At 38.6% G+C, this 17,815-nt stretch overlaps 1 protein-coding gene across 3 annotated transcripts in view; it reads right to left on the bottom strand.

The window, feature by feature from the left end:
- Positions 1-70: 70 nt before the first annotated feature.
- The window catches only part of SUCO (SUN domain containing ossification factor), a 61,232-nt gene continuing 43,487 nt past the window's right edge, over positions 71-17,815 (bottom strand). For all 3 annotated transcript variants that reach the window (XM_075937061.1, XM_075937059.1, XM_075937060.1), the window contains 9 exons: positions 15,259-15,333; positions 13,695-13,794; positions 11,297-12,472; positions 9,838-9,925; positions 8,141-8,245; positions 6,933-7,087; positions 6,090-6,181; positions 2,731-2,786; positions 71-2,067 (listed from right to left, as the gene is read on the bottom strand). In XM_075937061.1, coding sequence (XP_075793176.1) covers positions 1,621-2,067; positions 2,731-2,786; positions 6,090-6,181; positions 6,933-7,087; positions 8,141-8,245; positions 9,838-9,925; positions 11,297-12,472; positions 13,695-13,794; positions 15,259-15,333 — 2,294 coding nt within the window. In that variant the 3' untranslated portion in view covers positions 71-1,620. The remainder of the gene's footprint in view (positions 2,068-2,730; positions 2,787-6,089; positions 6,182-6,932; positions 7,088-8,140; positions 8,246-9,837; positions 9,926-11,296; positions 12,473-13,694; positions 13,795-15,258; positions 15,334-17,815) is intronic.

Genomic DNA, 17,815 nt, shown 5'->3' with positions numbered 1-17,815 from the left:
AAACCACACAACTTCACAAATTTGAGCTTCAACCCATTAACAGGGGATTTATAAAAGAAAAGCTACTAAATGCATAAGACAAGTGTTCAGATTTATTCGGAAATTCACAGTTTCTAATGGCACTACAGCTCTGTAGTTACATAATCTTGTTCCACAATATTGTTTGCTGCACTCAGATAGTATAAGCATTTTTTCTTCATTCTTGTTTGGAGCCCTTTCTGATTAGACATTCTATAAATCAGGTCCATGTGCTCTGACTGGCTAATTGTGCAGACCGTCTCTAAAAGTACATCACCATAAAGTATCCATAAACTAACATGAAAGCAGCAAAAACAAAAGCTTTAAATAAGTCACATTACATACAATACCCAGAAAAGGCATTTGATCTGTTTAAAAAAGGGTACCACTAAAAGTGCTCAATAAGTTAACTTAGTTTTACAACATGAACTTATAACACCTCTCAAAAAGGAGTAACCTTCTGTCCCATTCACTCTGCTTCAGTCACACCATTGTATGCAGTCACACATTCGATTTTATCCAAATATACAACCATGGTCAAAATAAACTCATATGAAAGTACCAAAACACACACACACACACACCCTGCACATCTTAGCCAATACAAAAGCAAACTTTATGGAAATATCCACTTTTATACAGACTTGAGCTGTTAGACTTCAAGGCTTGGCAAACTCACTTGCATTGGTCAGGTGCATTTGTACCCAACCCTGGTTAGGATACTTATATTTTCAGTTGTACCTAGTCACCCTTACATTTCTCCTTGAATGTAGTCCCTAATGTCCAAATTCTTGGATCAGAAAACAGAGTGACTAAAATAAAGCATCAATCCTTTTTGGTTAAGTATTGTAACAGAATTCCAAAGGTCAGTCTGGGGATCAAAGGCATGTTTGTCAGCATGAGCTCCTTCACGTACAGCGAGTGTAACTGCATAGCTGTAATTCATTTTACACACCTAAATAAAACAATTCTGAAGTTGATTAAAATGTAATTAATGGCATTACAATTGCTTCTAACAAGATCTTTTCCAAGTGAGTTTTCAAAATGGAGATCAATCGACAAGTCTGCCATGTTAGTATTACTACGGTCTCCAGCCCACACTACTGAGTCCAGCTGACTGCCAACATGCCCCTTTACAGCACTGTAGTGTCGCCTCCTCCAAAAAGCAAGAGAAGTTACAAAAGAAATCAAAGGACAATTTTCTCTCTTCCTCTTCCAGTGGCATTATAAATAGACAAAAGGCACATAAATACGGGAAGGTGCAAGAAATAGGAACAAAGCTAAAGGAAGAGGATTAGGCTTTTATCCCTATTCCACCCAACAAACTGGGTTTCAACTATCTTTGCCCCACTAATTGTGAAAAAAGCTTTATAAAATGATCCCTCCCACCCCCCATTTGTCCACAGAGGAAGTCATCAGCCTTGTAAAGCTGAAACTCAACCAAGATTGACACAATCCCATCTATTTTAAAAAAAACAGAAATCATAATTTCTGAATACTTTCCAGTTAGCTGATCTCTTCTCCCATCACTCTCCTGCAAGATGTACAACAGACTGTTCTCAGATGAACAAACACTCTCCTGCATGAGAAATCCAACTAGTTTTAGATGTGTCCAGAAACAGCTGTGACACCAAGTGTTCCTACAGTTATCTCTTTGTTTCCTTTGATTATGTCATGCAGACTTGGCATTGACCCAGTCTTAGTCTGTATTAGAGTTTTTATGAACTTCCCTTGGTCTGGAACCTTAGATCGCCTTCGTTTTATAGCCCTCTTCTCAGTTTTTGTCTTTTGGGTTTGTCCGTTGCACAGAGTCGTGCATGCTGAAATGCCACAAAAATAGGATTCCTCGGATTGAGATGAAGTTTCTGAGCTTCCTTCAGATGGAGGACCCTTATATGAGGAATGATATACCTCGCCAATGTTAGAGAAATCTCTCTGGTTCGTAAAGGGTTTCCTTCCTTTTATTTCCCCATTGGCTAATGGATGTAGAGGCTCTGACGCTGGTTTAATCGTCTCTATCTTTTCACTTTTATATTTGCAGCGTTTCTTCTAAAGAAGGAAAAAGAAACTATTAGATTGTGCAATGCAAACAAAATCATATCGCATATGAATAATAGTAGATCATACATAGGCTTGTCAGAACTCTAATAACTGATAGATAATACTGATGTTTATTTTAAGCATTTTTATTTTTAGTCAAATTGTCGCAGTTTGCAGGAAATTATCCAAGGGGTCAAAATTATTTAATATAGTAGATGCTGAAATTCAGAAAGTTAAAGCTTTACCTGGTTAAAGCAAATTATCAACATCACATGGCAAAATACATAAGGTAAATATCTTTACATCAAACTAAAGTTCTCAGGGATCATTTTTCTTACTGTGTAAATTTTGATCATCATTGATATAAAATGTAAATACAACACTGAGTCCTGACAAAGTGGGTTCCAGCCCCTGAAATCTTATGCTTAAATAAATTTGTTAGTCTTTAAGGCATTCCAGAACTCCTCCTTGTTTTTGCTGAAGTTGACTAACATGGCTACCCCTCTGATGACTGATAAAAATATTTATCATCACGTGGGGGTGGGGTGGGGGTGTGAAGCCAATGTTCACTGACATTTGTGGATATACTTAATTCTTCCAAGGCTAGTTGTAGATAAGTGACTGAGAAAAAGCACCATCTGCTGGCAGAAACCGGAAAGGAAGCTACTATACCTTTTTTTCTGGTGAAAACTTCAGAGGTTCTACAATATACAAGTCATTTGGATCCACTATAAGAAAAGAAAGGATACATATGAAAGGACAATAAAATGTAACTGCAACCACAGACACTAATTTCTAAAACCATGAAAGTATATATGAAGTTTCATTCCTCCTCGAAAGGACTATTACTCTGCATTCCATCCATACATCTTAAGATCTATGAGATATGAACAGGATGCATATTCATGGAAAGTAAACCAATCAAAATGTTCAATAGAAAAGTTCTATCTCCAGAGCAACTAACTTCTACCTGATCATATAATTCTGCAACTGCAGATCTTGCCTGAGACATTAGACCAGAGTTGAGATTTGCAGAATACATTTTCAGAAGATAAGAAGGGAGTGTTCAAGGACCCAGTACTTGGGGCAGTCATAGGGTTGCCAGGTGTCTGGTATTGAGCCAGACAGTCCAGTACAAAAATTCAGAAAATACCAGACACCTAAAATGTCTGGCATTTTCTGATTTTTTCCCAGCCAGGAGGCAAAAGTACAGGGTGTTTTCCGGGTTCCACGGGGAGCTGTCCAGATCGGAGTTCGAGTTTGATGTTAAAAAAATGTCTTGGTGTTTCCAGCAATCAAAAACACTGTTTCAGAACATTTTTTATTAAGTTTAATATCCTCTAATTTATATAAACTGAACAAGATTTAATAATGCACATTTTTCTCTGCAGAGCATAGAGTGTTTGTTATAACCATGAGGGATGGGTAGCAGCCTGGAGACCAAGGGGTTAATTGTACCTAGCCAGGTAGCATTCAGCCAATAGAAATGCAGGTAAGGACTTCAAACTGAGACAAAGGAATTTTGGGGTTTTCCCTCCTTTGTCTCTGGGCAGTTTGCTCTCTGGATACTGAGGGAGGCAGAACACATGTCTCTCTCCAAGAAAAAGACTCTTCATAATGTATAAATAGGGTAAAGTTTAGATAAATCCATTAGGTTTTATTGTTTTCTGTTTTGGAAATTTGGATCTGATGTCTGTGCTGTTAGAATGGGTTTTCCTCTCTTTTGTAACTAAGTCCTGAGCCCATGGGGGTCCCCCATGAGTATATTAATTGGTAACTTTTTCCATCTAGTCATTATGCTTGCAACAATAGTATTGTTTTGGTAATAAAAGTTTTCTTTTTTATTAACCTGGTATTGGTTCATTTCTGTGTTCTGAAAAATCTGTCTGAGATCTGCATGCCTCTGGTTAGGGGACAGCAACCACAGACTGCAATTTGTATTTTCTCTCTTTTTTTTTTTCCAAGCTCTTTGGGGAAAAGAGCGTGGGGTGCCCTGGAGTTGGTTTCAAGCATCCACCCCCGGTCGTGGGTTTAAAAGCACCTGATGGTAGCAGCATATTTTTATCCCCAAAATCTAAGTTAAGATTTTGCGGGGAAGTGTTGTACCAAAGCTTGTAGAGATAAGGTTTTGGGGTTGCTTTTGTGGGCCCCCACTTCTGCATTCATCATGCCAGAGTGGGGTATCAGCCTTCACAGTGCTGTAAATGCACATTTCTGATGTCTGGATAGAATGGGAGTTACTGCGTATTAGGAGTTTTCATTTAAAGCTTCTGTCACAGTATTTTGGCTCAATGCTCAAATACAAGTTAAGACTTAATTATGAACAGCTTTTATTGAAGAGTTTAGTTTACACGTTGTGTACTCATTTCATTTACAAATATTTGGCAATTCTTTGAGCCACAATTCATTTATTCAATAATGAACTCAGCTTCTTAAAACTCCCCATATAAAAGTGCTCTCCACATTTAACCGAGTGTACGAATTCAGCACGGCAATGCCTGATTTCTACCCCTACTTGACTGTTCTCAAGGCTTAGCAATTGCCCACTGTACTCTTCCAATTTACTCTTTTCCTTTCTGACACACTGCTTCTGAAGCAGGGAGTGGTTTCCACAGAGGTTCATCTACTCTAAAATGCATGAGACAGACACAGGAACACTAACACGTCTATTCATTTTAGAATGTAACTGCTGGCCAATATCTATGCTGACAAAGAAAAATACACCAGATAAATGAGAGGTTCTTTTTAAAAAAAAAAGTCTGGTATAAGTATATCCATTTGCTACCAAAAAATGGAAAGCCAATTCAATGTTAATCTGCAACAGGAAAAGCTTAAGTATTATATTTCAGGGTTTACAGAAAAAAAATGTTCTGTGACTGGCTTAAAGAATAAGCTTGTCTATTTCCGAAACGCTGAATTTAGCTCATCTGAAGAAGTAGGTTTTGCCCACCAAAGCTCATGAGACTATATATATATAAGATGCCACAGGACTACTCATTGAGTAAAGCATGCAGCATCCTTTTATTTCCTTTGAAAAGTTCCAAGGTTAAGGAGTATAATTGGTTTGGCTTGCCAGGGAATTTTACGTTAAAGTGAGCATAAGGTGCAGTAGTATCACATTGCACTCTGACCCTAAATTTCTAGCTACACAAGGGCCATATCTACACCCACGTGGAAATCGATCTTCTGGAGTTCGATTTAGTGGGTCTAGAAAGGACCTACTGAATTGAACACTGCTGGCGCTCCTGTCAACCCTGGGACTCCACCGGGTTGCAAGGAGTAAGGGAAGTCAATGGGAGAGTTTCTCCCGTCAACCTCCCGCAGTGGGGACTCCACAAAGTCGACATATGGTAAATCTACTCCAGCTACACTATTCCAAAGCTGGAGAGGTGTATCTTAAGTCTATTGTCTCTGGCAGCGTAGACCTGGTCACAGTCAGGCCAAGTGACAGGGACTTAAAGCAGCGCAAATGCTTGATCAGTTTAGAATAATTCCTCAAAGGTTGAATGGTGGAGAGGAGACACTAAAACCAAAGTCCTGTTTCTTTATCTTTATAGCTCTCAAAGTAATTCTATAAGAGTGTTAGTCTGTTCCTTAAACAAACTCCAACTGTCACATTTTTCTCACCCAAAGTTTTTCCGCAGTTTCAATGGTTTGCTATCCTCCTCTTTTCTAAATAGTTTAGCATCACTGTGGAGTCTGAAAATACTAAACAGTTGAGGTGGCTGATGGCATGTAGTTGGGATATTGTTTAAATGCATAAAATGGAGTAGGATTTCTGGGTGTTGATTCAACTGCAATCACCTTAAACTATTTTGATTTTTTGCTCTGAACGAAGATTTGTTTCAGAGACTATATAAAGCAGTGTCACCCACTGAACTATTTCAATTCAGTATTTCCCAATGCACGCAACTAGCATACAAGTAGAGTGCTTCTGGATTACCTTTTTTGAAAATGGGGTACAAACTACATGATCATACATCTACAGTACAAAGCGCCATTGGGAAGAACTAGCTGAATATGAAACATACCTTCTTTGCTAGTTAGCTGAAAAGACTGAGACCTGACAAGTGGGCAAGAAGTTCTTCTTTTCAGATTCATATCATCATAGGAGGAAAAACATCTGTAATGACAAAAATACATTAAAGTTCAATCTCCCAGAGGCCTCTTGGGAGACACTTACTTCCCGCAGTCCCACTTCTTGCGCTTTCCCACTGCAGCAAACCTTCCCCATGGCAAAGATTCTCAAAGGTTCTTGCCAGTGGTGCTCTGACGGCCCAAGAAAGCTGCTGGAGAGTGAGATGCATTGCTCTCCTCACAGCCAGAATCTGATCCCAGTCCTACACTAGTGGTGTCAGACCCTTTGGCAAAGAAAAGGCACTACTTAAAGAGATACAGGTTGGACCTCCCTTAACCAGGACTCCCTGGTCCGGCAACATCCATGGCCTGGCATGGACCACGGATGTTCCTGGACCACAGAGTCCAGGAAGAGAAAGGTCAAGTGGCGGGGCAGGAGTGCCATAAGGGGCACTGGCGACTCAGCTGGGAGCCTGGTGGCAGCACAGCCACGAGGAGAGGGACCTTCCCTAGTCTGGCAAATCCCCTCGTTCAGGATCAAGCAGGTCCCAGGGATTCAAGACCAGTGAGGTCCAACCCGTACAACTTTCACGGGAATTATCCTACAGAAGTCTATACGTGCCTTTTATTTTTCAGAAGCCAAACTTCTGAACTTAAAGAAAAGCAGAAACCAGTATAATTAAAATGGAAAATAGAATTCATCTCAGGGAAATAGAATAAATGAGAAACTACCAAATGCTAGATGGAATATAAACATAAAGTTGTAAGAATTGATTAAAATGTCACTGGGATATTACCTTTTAGGGCTTGGGTAGTGATTACTTTTGGGGATTTTGGAGAGGTAATCTTCGTTGAACTGAGATGTATTTCTGCAACGCTGCACACAAAGCAGGAAACCCAGGATGACACAGAGAACCAAAGAAATCACAAGATAGCTTTGTCTGTCAGACACCTGAAAAATAATTGGATTTTTATTTTTTTAAAACTAAAGACAAAATGAGAGGAGCTGAATTACAATGGAGTTAGCAGTTAGGTCATTAATATGTTCACCCTCATGAAAATGTTAATGAATAGATCAGTTTTCAAATCAACTTCAGAGATTTTTTTTCCCTTCTGTTTCACCTCATAATATCCATTTCTCAAAATGTAATGTCTGCTATATAGCCAGCAGGTCAAGTACTGGCACTTACTATGCTATAAGGGTATCTGCATTTGACAGTCATTAAGCCAGTAAACCCAGCATTCTCAAAGTACATTTTACAGCATCAGCACTAAGATCAGATAAAAGTTCAGCCACGGTAAAGAAATATTCAAACAAGTTCACAGTCATACATGGTCTTAAGATATTCCACCAATGTTCCTTTATTAAATGTTGGACAAGTGCCAGGATGTCAACAAGAATTAAATGTTGGGAAACAAGATGCTAAGGAGTTTCACGACATCTTTGAAGAGATATGCAGATACACAGCTAGGACTACAATAACTTCATTAACAGATGTACTCTGTTTTCTATACTAAACAAATGCTATTGTGGTAGCACTCACGGTAGGCTAGGTGATTTCTAAACACACGAAATTATAATTTTTCCCATAAAAAGCAAACAATACTATGTATTTGAAACCTAAATTAAGATAATATAAGAATATTTTCAATAAGAAACTAGCTTCTTTGAAGAAAAACTGTTCTACTCCACAGAACATGGTTAATTTTATATTAAGCTGATCTCTTAGAAGGTCACTCATCTACTATGAAAGGACATGGACTTTACAATTAGGGATGTAAAGTCCCATGTAATCGGTTAACTGGTTAAACATTATGGGCCCACCATGGATAGGGGCTGCTCTGGCCAGGCAGGTGGAGCAGCCCCCACAACGCTGGCTGTCAAAGGGGGCTGAGAGCAATACTACCTGCAAATTAGGTTTTGTCTCAGAAAGACTCCGCCACTAACAACCCCAAGAGACATTTTATACAGAAGTTTCACATCATACTGTTGCGTTCTAATTACCTCATATTTTAGTTCAGCCACAGTTGCTGACAGATTGGAAACTAGCTGTGTCATGCTGTTCAGCTGTGCTTGCAGCAGTTGGATGGCTTCTGTTTGCCTCTGATCCTGTATTTAAAAAAAGTTGGTTTATCTACTTAGTTCAGTATGCAGGATTCTGCTAACATGTGCCATGCCAGTTATCAAATTGTAATTCCATCTGATCCAGAAAGGCAACAGTTGCCACAGCTAGAGTGTTATGAAAAATTCATTTACATGCTGACTAACGAAAATACGTATATTAGTTTGGAGAGCTTGAAAGCTATTTTCTACACAGCACTTGAAATAGAGTAAAAGCAACATTTTAGCTATGTTAGATTTCCACACAAAAAAAACAGTTGCAAGAGCTCTAATTGCAGCTAATGTTTTGTAATACTATACCAAATACATCCCACTATGATTTCTAACTCTGCCCTTCTGTAAAGTGCATAACAAAAATGAAATCGATGTACCTTATTTATGATAAATTCCTTTAAATGGGATTTAACATGAGTACCAACAACAGCTGTTGAAAGACTTCCAGTGGAAGTCTGAATGCAATACTTGTGATGTGTTGGTTAAGATTGTTGAAATTCAGGGAAAAAACTGTTACCGTAGCAATATAAATATCCTACCCCAATAAGTCACTTATCAAGAACCACATCTGGCAAAACGATGCTTAAAAATCTTAAGGATCTAATGGAAATAAGATGCTTAAAAACATTGCATTTTAAGTCTGTAATTGCTTCTATTACCTTGCATTACCAATTGCTCCGCAAGCTACTTTACTACATTGGGGTAGGGAGACTCCTGAATCCATTTAAAGCATGTTCAAGTATATATTAAAAAACTACAAGTCTGAGGCAAAGTCTGTCTAAAGTGGCTGATATACGTGACTTCGCAGTATACGCAAGGAAAGTGGATAAAAAAATAGTGCTTTCTGAAGGCACCAATGTAGCAAACAAAATTTTTGCTTTAACCTTCTAAAAAGTCATCACTTTTGGACCTAGACCAAGCCTGGAAAACTTCAGTTGAAATAGGTTTCAGAAGTTTTAAATTATTGAAAGCAAGGAGTTGGAAGAGAAACTCTTACACTACCATGACCATTTAGCCCCTCAAACTCTCTCTCAGCATCTATCAATTCATTCCTTTTCAAAGTGGGCTGACCTACATTTATAAGTACTGAAAATAGGAGTAAAAAACCCCAACAAAAACCTAGGCATCAGGTGTGGATCTGTGTAGACACAATGTAAAATTTTCAAAAATACTTCAGTGATTTAGAAGCAGGTGTGCTTAAATGACTTTTGAAAATGGAAGCTGGAGACCCTTCTGGAAAATTTTATCCATCACGTTCAGATTACTTTTCTTTTAAAGGAAATTGAATAATTAAGATGGTAAGGAAAAGAGTCTGAGCTTCCCATTAATTTACAGAAAAGGAAATCACCCAAAACTGAATTACAGAACAAAAAAAATGGAGAACAGGAGGACATTAAATACAAAAATGACCCTTACCAAATATGCAGCTATTCTGTAATGGTTTTAGAGTAAAACATGACTATTTATAAAGCTTTGTGCTCAATACAGTGAAAATACCAATATTGTCCTTGTAAACTTTTATACGTTCTTGAGAATCTCTTGGTTAATATATATTGTCAGCTACTTCTACCAGAAGCAATTTGTACCTGCTCTTCTGCTATTCTTGAAGTGTTCTGAAGTTTTACTATAGTCTTATTGAAAGCCTTCTGCATTTCTTCCATTTGTTTTCGGTACCTAAAAAATGAATTGGGTTCCACATTAAAGACCACAATTTAACAGACTGTCACAGTATTTTCTTCCATTCATCCAGTACAAATTTCTTCTCTGCCCCTTCCCACAATTTCATCTGTCTTAGGAAGAAAACCTCTCTTTTGACATTTCCCACCACTTTGAACAACTTGGCTCTTTTCCTGTCTTTACTTGTTTAAGTCTCATATAGTTTAAAATTTCACCTACATTGTTTAGGAGCCAAATTAACGCTTTTAATATTAAAATAGGTTTTAACAATGAGTTATATGGCAGAAATGTTTGGAGTGTGAAGATACTTCTGCTACTTGCTGATTAATAGGGACTCAAAGGCTATGTCTAAACTGCATGCTTATTTCGAAACAACAGGCTTCTTACTCCTCATGAAATGAGTGTTACAAAAGTCAGAGTAAGGGAAGACGAAGGAAGAAAGTTCTTCCTTTGACTTCCTGCTATGTAGACAGCACCAAAAGCCAAGTTAAGGTACTGTACTTCAATTTCAGTTACACAATTAACGTAGCTGAAGTTGCATAGCTAACTCAACTTTAGCTTGCAGTATAGACGTACCCAAAGGAAGAAGCATTAAATAGCACTAAGCAGAAAACTGGGATCAGTAAGCAAGGTTGTGGGAGCTACTTTTGGATGCATGCACTGCAAAAAGCTTTCAGTGCTGAGGTAGTGGCAAAAAGGAGAAATGCAAACATTTACAACTATTGCCTCACATTAACTACAGAATCCTTTCTGGGTACGATGAGAAGATTAACTAAACTTTTCTCCCACACATGCATCAAAAATAAATTGTGGAATATTTATACTAACTTCACTATCATCTGCTGGTTCTGTGTCCTCCCCCTTCCCCCGCCAATCCTTTTTTTTTTTTTTTTAAAGGAAAAAAAACAGGCATTTAACATTACTGTATTACCCAAGAGGGACTACAGGCCACCATAGATTATTGCACTTAGTAAAGAAAATTACTTTCGATCTGGATCCTGCTGCAATTGACTTAAGAGGCAGTAGAATCAGAGCCTGCATTTGAAGGCTTCCAGGCTCATCCCAGGCAACACAAACTCCTTAAAAACAGAGCAATTTGTATTTTGCAGTAGAACCGAAAATGCAGGGGCAGCTTGAAATACACGGGAAAAATGTCAGATACAGAAATCTAAACTGTTGGCAGCTTCTACCTATGGTCAGTTATTTCTCAATTGTCTGGAAAAAAAAAAAAGCTTTACATTGCGGATCAGTTACTCAAACATGTTGTTTGCATGTTGTCTACAGATTTTTCTAAGCATTGGCTGTGGTGTGTTACACAGGCTTGAGACAAGATAAAAGTAGATTTTCCTAATGTATTAGGAGTCTTACCTTTGGCTAAGCTCTTCTAAATAGCGGCTGCTGAGAGACATGTTTACTTCCAGGGCTTTAATGCGATTATTAAGTCTCATAAATACAGACTCCTTTTGATTAGATCCGTGAACAAGATTTCCATTTGTATAGCCTAGATCGGTGGAATTCTGCAATTCAGCATAGAAGTCGGTCGCCGTTCTCTGCTGGCCACCAGAAACAGGAATAGCTAGAAAAGCTTCTTCAGATGTTTGCTCATCATATTTTATTTCTGCGGATGCAGAAGATTCTCCAACTGGAGACAAAACTTGTTTTTGCATTTCCGAAGCACTCACTTTTGCTTCCCCACCATCACTGCCTACTGTAGCCATTGTGAAGTCAGGCTGTGGTACAGGCTCTGTAGGTTTTAGAAGGATTTGGACAGAATCTGTCTCTCTTGTGCTGATCTCCTGGGAGTCACTGAAAATGCTCGTTTCAGAGACCACAGAATGTTTCTCAGCAGCAGAGCTTTCAGCTCTCTTTTCTGCTTCAGTATTTATCGCCACAGTTTCCTCTTGAGGAATTATCTGGGAAGTTAATGACGCTGCCTCACGTTTGGTAGGCTCCAAAGAGATCTCCATTGTAGATAATGGCTTAATTTCAGATGTAACTTCTAAGGGGAGAGACTGAGAGACAGTCTGAGGATGACTGGGTTCTAATTCAATAGAATCGACAGTCTGGTTAGCAACATCCTCATGGAGCACACTGCTTAAGTCATTTGCAATAGTAGATCCAGGTGAGCTCCCGGTAATTTCACTGTCAGATTTCTCAGGCAGAGGCTCGTCTATTGAAACATGTAAAGATTCGGTTGAAACTGGCTGTGGATGCTGAATGGTAAGGGAGTGATCCTTCTGCTTGCTCTCGGAAGTTTTGCTACGTTGACGATGAACAGCTTCTGCAACTGAACACCACTTATACAGATATTCCGAAAAGCTAGAAACACAACACGCTGTTGCCAGCTCATAGCAATAGATTTGTGTGTCAGACTCAAACCATGCTGATGTTTCTTCTTCTTGCTCATCACTAGGCAGCAGGGTCACTGTTGATTGACTTGCCTCCTCTTCGTATTCTTGAACAAGCTGAACAATGGGGCTCTCCTTTGTTAATTCCAGGACTAGTTGTTCCTTATTTATTTCTGGTATCTCTGTAGTTAAAAGCCTACAACAGAAGTTAAAATAAGCACAGAATATAGCTTTATATGATATTGTGGTAGTTGTAAAAAATGCATGCATGAAAGTGATGTTCATGAAAGACTAACGTTGGTCAATAAGTGTCAGAAATAGTATAAGCAGGACCCATTCCAATTAAATCAATCGCTTGTTTTTCTCTGTAATGCATCTTATTCCTACATGGTTTAATATCCCTGACTATGCCAGACATATATTGACAACTGTGCCAAACCACATAGTGGCTTTGTAACATGGACAAATGCCAATGTGGAGATCACTTTTCGCCCCCCGTGTATCACATTTTCTAGGTTGGTTTCTCAAATCCAGAGACCCACAGAACAGATATCAATTGCACATAACCTATAGAACCCAGTCTTCCCTACTGAATCCAGTTCTACATGGGATTGAGTAGAGGTATCCTGCAACATATGGGCAGAGCAGAAATCTGGTCTAGAGAAACTTGACTAAAGGCTGGGGAAAGGAGGAGGAGAGGAAGAACACAATTCCAGATTGTTGTTAGTGGAGAAAAAATAAAGCTGTCTGGAGTCTGATCTAAAGGGTCAATATGCCAAGGAAGTGTTAAACTCCATTCAAAACTGAAAATGGCCTTCCTAGCCTCCAAAACAGACAAGTTCCTTTTATGAAGCACAATTCACTTGTGACAAGCTAAGATTTGGACCCAGGGCCTGGAAAAAAAGAAAGTGAATTAATACAGTTGCCTACTATCTCTGGGATGAATTTTAAGATTTTTTTTTATTTCCTACTATTTATAAAACCAACTAATCACAGTCTATGGTTTTGTTCAATTGTTTTAGTGGTCACAAAAAGCAGTTTGACTCAGAACCTTTGACTTCCTGTTTTGAAAAAAAAGGTACAATACAATGGTTTCAGGAGTCAAGAAAGAAGCAATTTAGCTTTTCTTGGGGAAAAAAAAATCACTTCACACATATACTGTCATGAAGTGAAGACTATTGCATTATATAACTACATTCTGAAAAGTCTATCAACAAATGTAAAAGACCGGAACCTCAAGTTCATTGAAGTCAAGCCCAAGTACTCCTATAGGCAAGGTTTCAAACAATTCAAGTGTGTCTACATTAAGGCTTTCTAGCATAAACAAGGGCCTAAGTCCAACAGCCTGATGCAGAAGATTTCTACTGATGGCCAAGCTCTCCTCATTAGAATTAAGTTTAACACAGAAAATGACTTACTCTGGTGAAGGAAGAAGGGTTGGTTCAGGCAGTTTTGGTGCAGCTGTTGAAGTGGCAGAGGGAGCAGCAACAGTGGTATTTTCAGAGATGCTGTTATTTCCTATTAAAGTATATGAAACCATGATCAAATTAGTATAAGCAGCTTTCTGAGAGCTGCATGAATACCACAGAAGTCAACAGGAAGGAAGCATAAAAAAGGGCGAGAAAACAGAAAATGTGAATACAGCAAGCTCAAAAATCTGAATTCATTAACCAGGAATATTTTCTTTCCCTATAAATGTTTATTTAGTAGCATTAACAAACTACACTGACGAAGTAAACAAGATACCAATTTTCTGTGTTTATAGTTAGATCAAATGGACACCTGCTGCTGTGCTTTTGCATACGAAAGAAGTATTTCTAGCAAGAAGGAGGGAAGCAGCAAGAATCTTTCTAGTTTCGATAGCTAAGGTTGCATAAAGCTACAGTCTAAGACCACATCATGTTGATTTTGACAGAAAAAGAATAAAGATACCTAGACTGGTATGCAGAACCCTGTGCTATTTAATTCATCAAAAAAGCCACACACAAAAATCACAGTAACATCTTTTTCCCTAATCAGGAGGATGAGTTTATGGTGGCAGTACTATGGGAGAACGGGGCAAGTCACAAAAGGAGCGAGAAAACAATTACTACCCTTCTGTAACTAGTATTCAAAATGTGCTGCACATGTTCATTCCACTCTTGGTTTGTGCATTCTTGGATTTTTCCCTCAGCTGTACCTGCGTGGTGAACTGGCAACAAGAGAGCTTCATTATGAACCTGATGTATTTTCTGTGATTTCAATAAATTGCCATGAGTGTAGTCATCTTAAGTCAACAGCAGCATACCAGGATCCAGGGAAGAGATAATGGAAGCCAAGATGACCATGTAAACAAAGTTTCATCTTTTTGAAATATCTATTGGTGCAGGTCTAAAATTAGTTAGACCTCCCTTGGCTTTCAGGATTAGAAAAACAGAAATAGACCCCCTTCCCACTGAAACACTAAAGGTCTCCTCTGTGCTCCCACCCAAAGGGGACAACTTCAAAGCTCCTTGAGAGTTGTCCCTGAGGGGGAGGGAAGGATAGAAAAACTGCATGGAACTTAAGATCCACTAGTCTGAAGTAGGCTGAGACCAAGCATTAAGAAGTTGGAAAGTTGGGAACTGGTATGGCATTTTTGAGCCCCCCAATCAAAAGACCTGCTCAGCAATCCCTGGGTGTCTAGATGGAAAAGGCACTGATGCAGAAGCCAAAGGCGTTGGCAGCCTGCATCTAAAACCTCTACTTTTCCTTTTTGCAGGTACTGCCAAGGTGTCTTGACTGACATGAACTGATGGAAGAGCTTCCAACTACTGTGCACAGAATATACACACAGCAAGGGATTGCATGTGTGCAATCCACTCTTGAAGAGATGTTCCCTGCATTCAGAACACCCAAGTCCTTAGGAGGAATGAAGGTGGGGAACAAGGAATCTAACACATTTTAAAATCCTGTATCTTGTAATAAATTAAGAAATTATGCATCTGAAGAATCATCACTTACCTTCAGCTTCGGCCATCTCTTCAGTTTTTGCTCCAAGTATATTAGCAGCAATATTCACCATATTTAGAATGGCATCTAAACAGAAAATACAACTGATCAGAGAGAACATGCCCAGAAATCCTCACAAAAATTTGTACCATTAACTACCCATTCATTTGCATAGACTAACATTAGGATCCATCAATTTTTTTTCAAGTCCAAGTAACCTCTACTCTCCTGCTTTCTCCTTATTCGCCTCAATTTTAAAAAATATTGGGATTTCTGTTTGACAATTTCAAATATCTATATTTTGCAAACTTTCACTAAATCTTTACCAATGGGGCTCTCAGTTAAAAGGTTTATGCTGGCTTCCAACTATATTTAAAATAGGGAATTGTAAATGTACATATTTTATTTCAACCATATATTTGGCAGAAAAGGCAAAAAAAATTCCTAAACATGCTGCTATCATAGCTCCTAAATAACATAGCAGGAAAGGTCTTACTGCAACTGAGGAAAAATGTTCCTCTTCCATCTGAACTGAAAAACATTGTTCTTTACTTTTTTCCATGAAAGCAGCTATCAAGGATGGCAGATCAAAGATCTTTTTGTGTCTCCTGAGTTAATGAAGGTTCATAACGAGTAAGACATCTACACTATAGATTACAGAAAAGTTGAAAAACAGAATTCCAGGCAAGAATTTTTGCTATATTAGTACTGAACTTGTTTTCCACTGTTGAATCTTGTGCTTCTAGCACAAGGCAGGTGGAAATCCCTCTAACACTCAAAGAAAAAAGAATTCAGTCCTCTGCATCAAGTAGATTAAGTTCAACTGTCAATACCTCAACGTCCTCTAGAACATGTTCAGCACATAGATGAGATAGAAGGAAAGAACTCTGTGTGGTCAAAGTGTAAATAAATGGCCGATCCATTTGCTAGTCAAGGTAGGTAGAAAAAACAGAAAGGTTGAAGTATTTCACTTTGTACTCTAATAGTATGGGGTAGGCAAGCAAGCTGGAATCCAATCAAGTGATGTCCTTACAGAACCAGGATTACTGAAAATATTTGTATTTTGGTTACATTGATTAGAATACTATTCTGAGCTCTATAGAACAAATCTCTTAATATGACCTTTCCTCCGAAATCCCTGAAGAGCTACACTCCTCAACACCATGAATTGTATCTGGTCATGTAGGTATTGGCTCCACACTTATCACTGTAGTTTGAATGCCGTAGGAGAGATCATAATCAAAAGAGGTCACCTCACCTCTGAACCAGATAATCTCTGTCAGAGAGGAAACAAGAGACAACTGAAGCAATGTGACTCTTCCAAGCTGACAAGAAGGGAAGGCAAGGCAGTACGAAGCCTACCCGCCCTGGTCAATAAGGCAGAAGAGACTGCAAAACAGCTCTGATCATCCAAATCCCTAATAAGATTTCCAATGTCTCCCTCTTAACTAGGGGTTCTACTGTTATACACATTAGCCTCACCACTAAAGAATAGAGATGGCATAGTACTAGGTTAACTAAACGAAGGACCCTTTTACCCCTCTTGCTTATGCAGGGGTAAATGTCTCAAGAAAGTTTTTTTTTTAAAAGAATGCAGGGCACAGGTCAAATACCTCTCTCAATAACAGACCATTAGCTAAGGCTAGGTAAGAGTTACTAAGTGCTTAATGACTATATAGTCACTGGTTTCCAAACAGGCTTTGGCAAACTAAAACACCATAAACAAATTCTACAACCATAAAAAAAAGTTCTGCATTTCTCACACTATCAAAATGGTAGTCATATTTAAGTTGCACACATCTGTATTTGCATATATATATTATATTAAAGTTCTTTATCACCATTATTCTGGATATGGGTAGTTCAAGACTAACGACAGTAAAAGTATAAATGGGGCAGCATCAGGGAAATTAACAAGCTGATTTTTGAGTTGAAAGCCCAACAAAGTTAATACTAACATTATTAAACAGACTGCTGTTTGCTTGGGAATTTATTCCTTCCCACTAGGTTATTGTGCAATACTCCTGGTGGCCATGATCTTTTCATACTTAAACCACAGCTATATTTAAGGAACAACTGAAAGCAAACACTACAAACTTGCACACCGTGGGATTAAAAAAAAATGCTTGTCTATGCAGATAAAAGACTACTAACCCGCTTGAGCCATATGGAGAAGTAGTATTCATTGTCCACACAAAAACTAGTTCACTAAACTTGATAGACAGGAACAAGGTCACATCAATTATTCTAGAAGGGCTGGGTGACTGATGCTATTATCCTAAATAGTGTAGTTGGAAGTTGAGCACTCCCATTCAAACTGAAGCAAAGCCATGACGAGACACCTTAGCTCACAAAGTAAATCATTTACAGGAACTTCAGGGGATAGTCTAGTTAGTCTGTACAAGACAAACTTAAGAAACAACAAATAGTCTGGTAGCACCTAAAAGACTAACAAAACATGCAGATGGTATCATGAGCTTTCATGGGCACAGCCCACTTCTTCAGGGTCATCTGAAGAAGTGGGCTGTGCCCACGAAAGTTCATGATACCATCTACATGTTTTGTTAGT

This window comes from Pelodiscus sinensis, chromosome 9, assembly GCF_049634645.1.
Source record: "Pelodiscus sinensis isolate JC-2024 chromosome 9, ASM4963464v1, whole genome shotgun sequence".
NCBI lineage: Eukaryota > Metazoa > Chordata > Testudines > Trionychidae > Pelodiscus > Pelodiscus sinensis.
This window is presented reverse-complemented; position numbering and strand designations above follow the sequence as displayed.